Source organism: Penicillium crustosum (genome assembly GCF_028827405.1).
Source record: "Penicillium crustosum strain IBT 35664 chromosome Unknown utg000003l_segment0_segment0, whole genome shotgun sequence".
Classification (NCBI taxonomy): Eukaryota; Fungi; Ascomycota; class Eurotiomycetes; order Eurotiales; family Aspergillaceae; genus Penicillium; species Penicillium crustosum.
In genome coordinates this window covers 2,032,545-2,043,657 of record NW_026623124.1, presented here as the reverse complement: position 1 = coordinate 2,043,657, position 11,113 = coordinate 2,032,545, and the positions used below count along the sequence as shown (strand labels likewise).

Genomic DNA, 11,113 nt, shown 5'->3' with positions numbered 1-11,113 from the left:
TGGCCACTAATCCAATTGCTTGGATCTATGAGTAGACTGTGTATTCTAGACCACGGTGGATTGGAGGAGCCAGGTGTACTAATGTACAAGTAGAGACACATATCTTGAACTAGGCCCTTGGTTTTTATTTACTTCTGATAGATATTCAGCTAGAACGTTGTGATTATTGCATCATGTTATCCAAATAAAGGCGAAGCTATCAAGGTTCCCATCCCGGATAGGAAATAGGGCTTAGGGCTAGGTTCTTATCAACTTTTTTCCTCCGCTGCATCGTTGACTGGTCCAACTCGACTTGAAGTTCTGGTCTCCAATTAGGGAAATTCGAAGAAAGTGAAAAGCTACTTCACTCCCTCACAACCATGAAACTCGACGCTAAGGCTATTCGCTACCTCACCTCCGAGGATTTCCGTGTTCTTGCAGCGGTACTTATCGGCCCCTCCTCTTGAGTTTACCCCGCGATGTTCTTTCTTTGGGGGTATTCTGTCGCGCATTTTTCATTGGCTAACATGATAATTGCCCTAGTGTGAAGCTGGCAGCCGGAACCATGAGGTCGTTCCCACCCCGTTGATCTCTCAACTTTCGGGCCTCCGGGGCGGCAGCGGTGTCAATCGCGCAATCTCAAACCTCGCGAAAATCAACCTGATTGCAAAGGTCAAAAATGCCAAGTGTATGCATTTCATCTACTTTTGCATCTGGTCGTATCGCTAATGCAGGTATTCTACGTATAGATGACGGCTACCGACTCGCATACGGAGGATTGGATTATCTTGCGCTGAACGCGCACCAAAAGTCAAAGGTCATTTACTCTGTTGGAAACCAAATCGGCGTGGGAAAGGAATCAGACATCATCGTGGTCGCAGAAAGCAGCGGAGCGCAACGCATTATGAAAATTCACCGTCTCGGTCGTATCTCATTCCGAACAGTCAAGACAAACCGAGACTATCTACGACACCGCAGCTCAGCCTCATGGATGTACATGTCTCGATTGGCAGCAATGAAGGAATTCGCATTCATGAAGGCTCTGCGTGAGAATGGATTCTCCGTCCCCGAGCCTATCGCCCAGAACCGACACACCATCGTCATGAGTCTAATCGATGCTTTCCCTCTGCGCCAAATCTCAAAAGTCGCCAACCCCGCTGGGCTATACTCCGAGCTTATGAATATGATTTTGGATCTTGCACGATATGGTCTGATCCACGGTGATTTCAACGAGTTCAATATCCTTATCAAGGAAGAGCTGGACCCTGAAATGAAGGGGAAAGAACTTACTGAGGAAGAGGAAGATGAGCATATCCGGCTGGTCCCGGTTCTCATTGATTTCCCTCAGATGTTGTCTATCGATCACGTTAACGCTGAGATGTACTTCGACCGTGATGTGGAATGTATCAAGCGCTACTTCAAGCGCAAGTTCCACTTTGTAAGCGACTCAAAGGGCCCTACCTTTGCTGGGGCTAGAAAGAAGCTCCTCAAGAACCCCGGCAAACGTCTGGATGTCGAAGTTGAAGCCTCAGGTTTCTCGCGCAAGATGGCCCGTGAGCTCGAGGCTTATATGGCAGACGTGGGAGTCAAAGGAGATGGAGAGGCTGCTAATGATAGCGACGATGATGAGGATGAGGACGATGAGGAAGAGGAGGAAGAGTCTGGATCTGAAGCCGATGAGGCCAGTGATGCCCATGAGACCAAAGACTCTGAAGATGTCGATGACAGCACCAAGCGGTTAGAAGAACTTCGAGTCTCGGGATCGGCGGAGCAATAAAAGGACATGATATTGGGCGTTTTTTTAATGACTATTTACGATGAATAAAGCATGTAATATAGGTTTCAAAATTTCCTATCAATGGAATCAATAGATGTCTGATAGTATACCCAAACTCTTCGTCTGGGAAAGGAATATGAAAAATATACCTAATAATACACCAAAGACACATTGCAATGATCTCAAACCTGACTGAACACCAAACATTGAAGTCTTGTGTTGTTCATTATTGGCGTATACTTCGAGGTCATGTGACCAGATCGGCCAACGCAGTTTTGATGCGCGGTCCGCAAGCACCTCCAACCCCCAGATTCCTCCACTCAACAACACGATGGTGCGTCTCAACAGTGTTCAAGCGAAAGCCCTTCGTCGCCTGCAAAACCAGGCGGGGGTTCAGCAACCTCCCAAAACCAAATGGCCCAGCGTCGTTGGCAAGCCCGTGTACCTGTACGTTGCCCAAAATTTCCAAGAACCCGAACTCCGCTCGACCAAAACAACGCCTCAGCAGACTTGACCGGCTCAATTGGACATGTGCCACAAAATGAAAAGCACCATAGCTAATTCCCCGCCTCATTAGCCCTGAATTCCGCGTCGCTCTCGTCCGAACCCCCAACCTCACCCCCCGATATGCTCAATTCCGCGTCCCTCTCAACTTCAACAAGTTCGATCTCCGCAGCTACCTATGGCACTTGTATGGAGTTGGAACCCTCAGCATCCGTAGTTACGTCCAGGCACAACCGATCACACGAATCTCTCGCGATAACAAGGGTTTCGGCCCGTGGCGCCGACCTAAGTCGCAGAAGCGCATGACTGTTGAATTGAAGGAACCCTTCGTGTACCCCCCGGAGCCGAAAGATCTGACCCCGTATGTGACGCCCACTCTCAAACTTCTCATCCTTTTCAACTCCAATTTCTATATCTCCCTCTTTCTATATTCCAACACTACACGTGCACTCAAACCACACTGAATACCATAACTAACCAATTTCCATCAATAGCTGGGAGCATGAAAGCTGGTCAAAGGCCGAGAAGTTCCAGATCGACCTACAAGAAAAGGAGAACCCCAAGCCGAACAAGGGTGAACAACCCGATCGCGAGTTGCGCGAGGCTTACAAGGAGCAGGCCAAGGCACTGCTCGAGAAGAAGGAGACTTGGAGACCGACCTGGAAGGCTCTGGGCTTGGAGCCACACCAGGCTGCTAAGAATGGCGGGTTCGCCCCTGCTTCTACGCTGCCGGCTTGGTTTGCGAAGGGACGGAAGCACGGAGCGCGGTAATCGGGTTTGATGGGATTCCTTGCATTGTTCTGAATGGTTTTTCTTTTTCCTCCCTCCATTGGGGAAAATTGGTGTTTCTTGCTCTATCTTCCGGTCCATGTTAGTTTGGCTGGATCTGTGTATTATACTCTTGGGGTAGATTGTATACATCTTGAATATGGCGTATCATCTTTTCTGTTCTGGTTAAGGCTTACATTAATCTTTAAGATAAAACATGTTTTGTAAATTTTGATGTGGGTAGAATTGAACACGGTATGTTGAGTGATATAAACAAGAAATATTGACTGGCATGAACGCATCATGAAAGACAAGCTGATTAAATACAAGTCACTAGGGCCTGAGGCTATTATACGCTATGCAAAAATGAGGGTGGGGGTCCCAAACTGCTGGGCAGCAGATGGGAGAGAGGGAGGCAAAGCGCCTTGAAGTTATAGTGTTGAGAACGGTTTACAGTCGGCTTTCGACAAAGTTCATCTGGTGTTGGCCCGGCCACTGGGCATCGGGCCAGACCTGGCGAAGCCCTTCCCAAATGTGCCTGTGAATAATTGTTAGCAGTCGAACTAAACCAAGGTTGGGAGGAGATGACATACTTGACATAGATGATTTCCAGACCATCCTTGACTTCCTGTGGGACATCTTTGACGTCCTTGCGGTTGTGGTCCGGTAGCAGCACGGTCTTGACACCCGCACGCAAAGCACCAATCAGCTTCTCCTTAATACCGCCGACGGGCATGACCCGGCCGCGAAGGGAAACCTCACCCGTCATGGCAATCTGTGGCGGGACGGGCTTGTTGCTGAACAAGGAAATCAAGGCAATAGTGTGGGCAAGACCAGCAGAGGGACCATCTTTAGGGATAGCACCGGAGGGGCAGTGGACGTGCAGGCTACGGCTCTTCATAATATCTTCACTGGGGTCGTGGGTGAGACCGAGCTCAAAGGAGTGTGCCTTCACCCATGTCAGGGCTACCTCGACAGATTCCTTGAGCACATCACCCAATTTACCGGTTAGCTGGACGCGTCCGTTCCCGGGCATGTCTGCGACCTCGATGAACAGGATACTACCCTGGCCACCAGTAGAGTAGGCGACAAGGCCTGTGACAACACCGGGACGACCGTGCTTCTCGGCGATCTCTTCCTCGAATCGCTCGATTCCCAGGATATCCTCCAGGTCGTCAACTGATACAACAGGGTTATAATCGCTTAGGCGGTCGGCATCCCCGGCGTCGGCATATTGAACAGCCTTGTGGCGACAGATAGAGCCAAGTTCCCGCTCTAGGTTGCGCACACCTGACTCGCGGGTGTACGAGGTGATGGTCTTATCAATCACCTCATCGGACAGATTCACCTGGCCTTCGGTAAGACCGTTGGATCGGATCTGCTTCGGAATCAGGTGTTGCTTGGCAATGTGCCTCTTCTCAACAGTAGTGTATCCAGATAGGGAGATGGTCTCCATGCGGTCAAGCAGAGGTGCCGGGATCGTGTCGAGGGAGTTGGCAGTAGCAAGGAAAAGAACCTTACTTAGATCGATAGGGATGTTGATATAATGGTCGGTGAAGGTGTGATTCTGCTCAGGATCAAGAACCTCCAGCATGGCAGCGGATGGGTCGCCTTGGAAGTTGGCGCCGCCGACCTTATCAATTTCATCAAGCAGAATCACGGGGTTTGCAACGCCGACCTTCTTCAACCCATTGACAATCAAACCAGGCATGGCTGCAACGTATGTACGTCGGTGGCCCCGGATTTCCGCCTCGTCTCTGACACCGCCAAGGGAGATCCGGTGGAATTTTCGGCCAAGCGAGGCAGCAACGGACCTGGCCAGACTAGTCTTACCAGTTCCAGGAGGTCCGACCAGAAGCAAGATAGGGGACTTGTCGGTCATACGCTTGGACTTGAGGATTTGAAGGCGTGTCTCCAACGCAACCCGATCAGACTCTGACAGCAGGGGGACGTCCTTCTCAACATCTCCAATGGCCGATGCGTCCAAGTCCCTGGTGAGTCCTGAGATCTGGCGTTCAACATCCGAGTTGGTGGACTGCTTCAAGCGCAACACAGCCAGATACTCCAACAGTCGCTTCTTGATTCGCTCCAGGCCATAGTGATCCTCATCCAGCTGCTTCCTGGCGTTCTTCAACGTGTCTGGCCCAAGCTGATCCTCTGTCACCTTGGTCCATGGGATTTCCGACAAGTTTTCCAGGTAAGTCCTGCAAACACCGTACTCGGCGTTGGCAGGGTTCATCTTTCGCAGGCGTTTCAATTCCTTGTCCGCAACCTTCCGGGCCTCGGGACTAAGCTGCGCATCATTCAACTTCTGTTGTAGCTCGTCTACTTCATTAGGCTCCTTCTCTTCGTCATTGCCACGCCCACCAGGGGGCGTCATGCCGGAGAGACCCGAAATCGCACGCTTTGCGAGCAGCTCACGTTCACGTGGATCAATCTGACTGATATCCATCCCGGAGGAGGGGAACGAAGTCGAGCCAACCGAGGTGACCCTGACGCTACTCTTAATATGCTGTGCCTGTCTGGTGAGGATCTCAACAACCCTCTCCAACCGTTCCTTAACATCCAGCGAGCCGAGGATACGTAGCTTTTCCTCAAAGCTTGCGTCAGACACGTCTGCCATAAAATCGGCCAACTTCCCAGCTTGGGTCAATTCTGTCTTTGATATATAGAGCTCGAACTTTCGGGCAACGAGTGGCGAGAGACGAGAGGAAGCTGCCGACAGCAATGAGGAGAGGCGGAGGAGCGTAAGAAGCTCTCGGGAGAGCTGCCTCAGTTGTTGGAATAGTTCAGCGACTTCTGCATCACCTTGTCCAGAGTCTAGAAGTATAGGAAGTATGGTTAGCCATGTGTCTTCTGTACTTTGTGTTCGTGGCAACTAACTGGATTCATCATGAATGAAGACCTCGGCCTCAAAGTATGGTCGGTCTCGCAGGACCTTCTTAATAGAGAATCGTTGCGAGCCTTGGACAAGCAAGAATGGTTCGGAGTAAGCCCGGCGCTGAACTCCGATGACTTTGCCGATGGTTCCACAATGGAACAGGTCCTCTTTGCGTGCCTGACCGGCGTCAATCGAGTCGTATTCCTCCTTTCGCTCTGAGTCCGAGTCCTCGCCTTCGAGGAGCTGTTGTCCATCCCGGCTTAGGAACGGTGAGTTAAGTGGAACACAGCCGAAGGTGATGGTATTCGCATCTCGCTTGGAAGGCTTGTCCACAAGTGACGAAAGGAGATTGGCGAGATCGGGACGGTTGGAGACTGGAATTCGTAGAGTCACGCCGGGTAGCAGAACCGAGCCCCTTCGGGAGAGGCACGAGGGGAATCTTGGTAGTTCTACCGTTGGACCCCATCTTGTATGGGCCCTCGTGATGATGAAATGGGGTGGCAAAAGATGGGGATCGGGGAAGATCAAGGTGTAAAGTGTATGAGGGGTGGAAGACAGGGGGGATGGAATGTGGAGAGGGGAAAGGTAACTGGGATTATATGAAGGGAGGAGATGGGGAGGTTCCAGAATCACATCGATGGGAAGTCCGGGGGAGATAAGTCGCATGTCTGGCAATCTCCACGTCCCGAAGCCGAGGTTGTGACGATCAACTGGGGAAGAATTCAAGGGAATTTGCTTTTGATTGTTTATAGTTTATTTTTAAATTTATAGATCTACATATATTGTAATATTACTCTCAACTATTATTCACTTATTTTTATTTCCTAAATCATTATATATATACCTAAATGTTGTACTCCAGGGTCCCAGGACTAAATTACCTCATCTGCACGTGTCCCGTGATCGGAGTTCTCCAAATCCACTTTCGCCTCTTCGCCTGACTTTCCTCGGCAGTTTGGTATCCTGCGGGCAGAGCTCCTACAACGTTGTACACATCTGATCCTATTATTTTCAATCTCTTCTCCGCATTCGCTTTCTTTGCCCCTCAAAATGTCTACCCCCGCCCCCACCCAAAAGACCATCACTATTGGCACCCGCAAGTCTAAGCTGGCTCTGCTCCAGACAAACCTGGTCCTCGACGCATTGAAGAAGGCATTCCCCCAATATGAATATAAGGTCTTCTCCAAGGAGACGGCTGGTGACCTGAACACCACTATTGCACTGCGCGACTTCACTACCAAGAACCTGTGGACGGAGGAATTAGAGGAATTGATGATTGGCGGGCAGGTCGATGTTATCGTGCACTCGTTGAAAGGTTTGATAATGCCTCAATCTCAAACAGCGTAGCTGTTTCAACCCTGAAAAGTGCTGACGACAACCTCTTGGAAATTATCAGATGTCCCCACTACTCTCCCGTCTTCCTGCAAGCTAGGCCCGAGCATGCCCCGCGAAGATAGCAGGGATGTTCTGGTGGTGAAACAAGGTTTGCCATACAAGAGCCTGTCCGAGATCCCCGCCGGGTCTGTGGTTGGAACCTCATCCATCCGCCGCACGGCCCAATTAGCCCGGAAATACCCCCACCTTAAGGTCCAGGATGTTCGTGGCAACATCGGCACTCGTCTATCAAAGCTAGACGCCGAAGATAGCCCTTACACATGTATCATTCTTGCCGCTGCTGGTTTGCTGCGTCTTGATTTGGAGGATCGTATCACCCAATATCTAGACTCGAAGAACAGCGGCATGCTCTATGCTGTCGGACAGGGTGCCCTTGGTATCGAAATTCGCAAAGAAGACACCGTTCTACAGGATATGTTGGACACGATTGGTCACCAGGATACCACATTCTCGGTTTTGGCTGAGCGGAGTCTTTTGCGGACTCTTGAGGGAGGCTGCAGTGCCCCGCTAGGCGTTGAAACTGAATGGGTCCAAAATGCGCAGGGTGCTAAGCAGTTGCGAATGCGGTCTGTTGTTGTCAGTGTCGATGGCAAAGAATGTGCCCAGGTAGAACTGGAAGCCGATGTCACCTCTGCTGAAAGTGCTGAGGCCTTCGGCATCACCGTAGCCAAGGCCCTGGTGGCTGACGGCGCTGGAGACATTCTCGAGACTATTCAGCAGAACAAGGCCAAGGAGGGCGTTTCTACTGCGGTCTAAATGTTCATAATTTTTATTGTAACTAGGCAGATATACCCTGTTGAAAAATGAAGTGAACGAGTTTTCTTGTCTGCTATGGTTGTACTCGCTCCAGACATCAAGAATGCTCGCCAAGAACTCCGTCTATCGTGGCTTTTTTGGGCTATAGATAATCAGCTCTGTTCATATCGGTTATTTCAAAATCATCCCCGGTTCAATGTGTTTCCAGCACCCTTCGGATTAGCTTCCGTGTACTCGTCCCAATACCGAGCCTTCATTGTTTCCTGGTCGGCAATGTTGTGATCATCCTCGTCAACTTGTGGTTTGATCCCAGACTTCTCGCCTCCTCCTTCGATGACATTTCCTCGTCTGTGTTCTTCATCGAGATATTCCTCGATGGTCATAGTAGGAAGGTTATGACCCGGACGAAAGACTCCTTGTTGCATTTCTGCGCGCCGACCCAACAACGTAAACGGCTGCATTGGCTTTCCATTGCTGTTCAGGATAGGGCCACCTCTTCCTCCCCTCAAAAGCTGTGACATTGAAGGATCTAACCGGTCTGAATAATTTAATCCTCCGATATTGCTTCTCTGTCTGGGATCATCCGTTGGTAGGGGGCGGGGCGGCGCATTGCGCATTGCAGAAAGTATGGACAATTCCTGGATAAGGAGATCTAAAGCCTGGAAGGTCTGGTGGGTGTAGAGCTGGAGTTCTGCTAGGTAAAGGGATCGGGTGTCATCATCGTCGCTTTGCAGGCGAGCTTCGTTTTGCGCGAAGTACTTTAAATAGGGTAAGCAAGAGAGTCAAGCAATATCCAGGGGGAAAGAATCCCATACCTCCAGTTTCTGCTTTAGCTCTTTTTCTTCCCGAAACCGCGTTACTTTAATTTCCCGTCTGGCGGCGGCATCATTGGCTGGCGCCAGGGTAAAAGAGGTCGGATTGGCCATGTATTGTTCAAAGAGTTTCTTATCTCCACTGGAGAGTAGCAGGTACTCATCCAAGCGCATCAGGTATTTCTCATATTCTTCGAGCGCACGTTTGAGGACAGTTTCACGGTCTGGGGTAGCAACTCGTTGCAAGAGCTCGGCTAGATGGTATTCCAGTGTCATGTATCTGGACAACAAATCAGCTAAATGGCCACCGCAATGCCGAGATCAAGATGACCTACTGGATATCACCGGTTGAAATATCTTCCAGCAGCTCATTAGGGCTAAATAGTGACAACATGCTCACTTGACGCTGGCATTCTTGGAATTTGGTGATTGTCGCATTCACCTCGTCTCGGTAGGTCTCCGCGTTGGTGTCACCCCGCGATCCTAGGGCATCCTTTTGTTCCTTTGCTGATGCAAATAGAGAGCGAAGACTCTGTGGTTCCTCCATTGGTTCTGATATTGATCTTGCAGGCTTGAATTAGGTAGAATATAGGGTATGAGAAGTGTCTAAGAAGGGTTCGCATGTCCCCCGCGATCTGGATCTGAGTTTTGGGAATGCGATAACGCGATAACGCCAAGCTTCTATCCGATAAGCCTTTGATAACGGGTTCATACTTTCTTCTTTCTTGACTTTAATTTCTATTGAAGAATAAGAACCTTGAGTCGGCCGCTTACACGTTGTCATGTTTTTTGGTAGTATTTGGAAGTTATTTTTAGGTCTTCTTTTAGGTATCTATAAAGAGATAAGGGTGGTCAAAGGGGTATACCTTGTGTCGGAGACCTTTCTACATATAACCTTTGTACATTTATATATTAACATGACATCAATACCTGCGCTACGTGCGCACCATCCTTTCTAATTTATCCCTTCATATATTCAAACTTGCACGTCAATCTCATCCTTTGATGAAGGTATAGCGCTTTGTCACATTGTAATTTCTGATGAAACCTGATAAATCTAGGGGGTAGAAAAAATCACATCGTGACCTCTTCTAGCCACAAGCAATGATAGGGAGAGAAGGAAGAATCATGACCTATTCAAATCATCAAGAGTAGGATATTTATATCCTGATGCTAACAAACAAGCCGATCAGTTTACAAGAAAGCCTGTAAAACAGGCACACATGGGAGATAGAACCGACCTTGAAACCTCAACACTTATAGTACTGCTCCAACCACTCTTAGCATCACGAAGAAAGGGGAGCATGATGCACCACGAATCAAGCATGTCCATGTTTCACAATGGAAAGCTCCCGATCGGATAAGTACTCGCTTTGGTTAGTGGTGTTGGGTCAACAAATAGTGTCACCGTTATGTTAAGATGCTTGTTCCTCTCTCTCTCTATATATATCTAATAATAGTCAGCCACTTATGCAGCCTTGTTATTTCTTCTTAGATGTTCTTTTGGGTGTCTTACTTGGTGGTTACGGAAACAGTAAAAACTTATGCTTTGTGCAAGAGACTTTTATATGTATAACCTTTGAATAAGTCACATTGGTTATTTACGATCAAATTAACTATAGTCTCTATCGGTTCCATTGCTATCTTAATATAGTCCTCTATGACCGCAAAAGGCGGTGGCGGCATATTGGTAAAGCTGGATTCAATATCTGGGCTGTCTCCAGGTCTAGGTATGGCGGGCTCATCTTGGCCAATATGACATCGGTTTTAGGAAACCACATGTTAAAATGCAACGGCACGAGTAAATGAGAGAAGATAGGATTACGGCAATGTATGGCATGACTCGATGGTATATAACTCTCTAACTAACTAAAATGGCACTTATTCTAAATATGCCTATCTCAAACGGTGCCATTTCTTATTAAAGTCAGCAATGGTCTTTCTATCTTAATTATGTACTATTTAGTGATATATGTTCATATCGCTGTTATTATCCCCTATGATCCTTTGTTTCATTATCTCTTCAGATTGTAGTTCTTTTTAAAATCATCACACGGGGTTATACTCTCAATTCTCACTTCAACCTATTTATAAGTATTTTTGGTCCGGGGTTTACATTACTGTTAGAACACTCTGTCAATATGCATATATACATGCGCGCCGTGCAGTATATTCCAAGTGTGAATGGCCTCATTATGTGGAAAGAACGAAAATTCAATCTTATTAGAATATCAAAGAAAA

The 11,113-nt window shown here is 48.5% G+C and overlaps 5 protein-coding genes across 5 annotated transcripts; 3 read left to right on the top strand and 2 right to left on the bottom strand.

The window, feature by feature from the left end:
- Positions 1 to 359: 359 nt before the first annotated feature.
- Positions 360 to 1,756, top strand: N7487_007825 (protein kinase RIO2; the record flags this gene model as incomplete). The annotated part of the gene is made up of 3 exons (XM_056875555.1): positions 360 to 422; positions 523 to 667; positions 729 to 1,756. The coding sequence occupies 3 exons, from the start codon at positions 360 to 362 to the stop codon at positions 1,754 to 1,756; spliced, it is 1,236 nt and encodes a 411-aa protein (XP_056727743.1).
- Positions 1,757 to 2,087: 331 nt separating this feature from the next.
- Positions 2,088 to 3,031, top strand: N7487_007824 (mitochondrial 54S ribosomal protein uL23m; the record flags this gene model as incomplete). Its single annotated transcript, XM_056875554.1, has 3 exons — positions 2,088 to 2,203; positions 2,334 to 2,621; positions 2,755 to 3,031. The coding sequence occupies 3 exons, from the start codon at positions 2,088 to 2,090 to the stop codon at positions 3,029 to 3,031; spliced, it is 681 nt and encodes a 226-aa protein (XP_056727742.1).
- A 369-nt stretch (positions 3,032 to 3,400) lies between these two features.
- On the bottom strand, positions 3,401 to 6,886 carry N7487_007823 (putative LON domain serine protease; the record flags this gene model as incomplete). The annotated part of the gene is made up of 4 exons (XM_056875553.1): positions 3,401 to 3,566; positions 3,622 to 5,848; positions 5,912 to 6,644; positions 6,791 to 6,886. Coding segments are annotated over 4 exons (3,144 nt in total), but the record flags the coding sequence as incomplete, so codon positions are not given.
- A 73-nt stretch (positions 6,887 to 6,959) lies between these two features.
- On the top strand, positions 6,960 to 8,060 carry N7487_007822 (porphobilinogen deaminase; the record flags this gene model as incomplete). Its single annotated transcript, XM_056875552.1, has 2 exons — positions 6,960 to 7,224; positions 7,306 to 8,060. The coding sequence occupies 2 exons, from the start codon at positions 6,960 to 6,962 to the stop codon at positions 8,058 to 8,060; spliced, it is 1,020 nt and encodes a 339-aa protein (XP_056727740.1).
- Positions 8,061 to 8,242: 182 nt separating this feature from the next.
- N7487_007821 (IGBP1/TAP42 family protein) lies at positions 8,243 to 9,419 on the bottom strand (the record flags this gene model as incomplete). Its single annotated transcript, XM_056875551.1, has 3 exons — positions 8,243 to 8,818; positions 8,876 to 9,152; positions 9,208 to 9,419. 3 exons carry the CDS (start codon positions 9,417 to 9,419, stop codon positions 8,243 to 8,245), a joined length of 1,065 nt encoding a protein of 354 aa, XP_056727739.1.
- Positions 9,420 to 11,113: the final 1,694 nt, after the last annotated feature.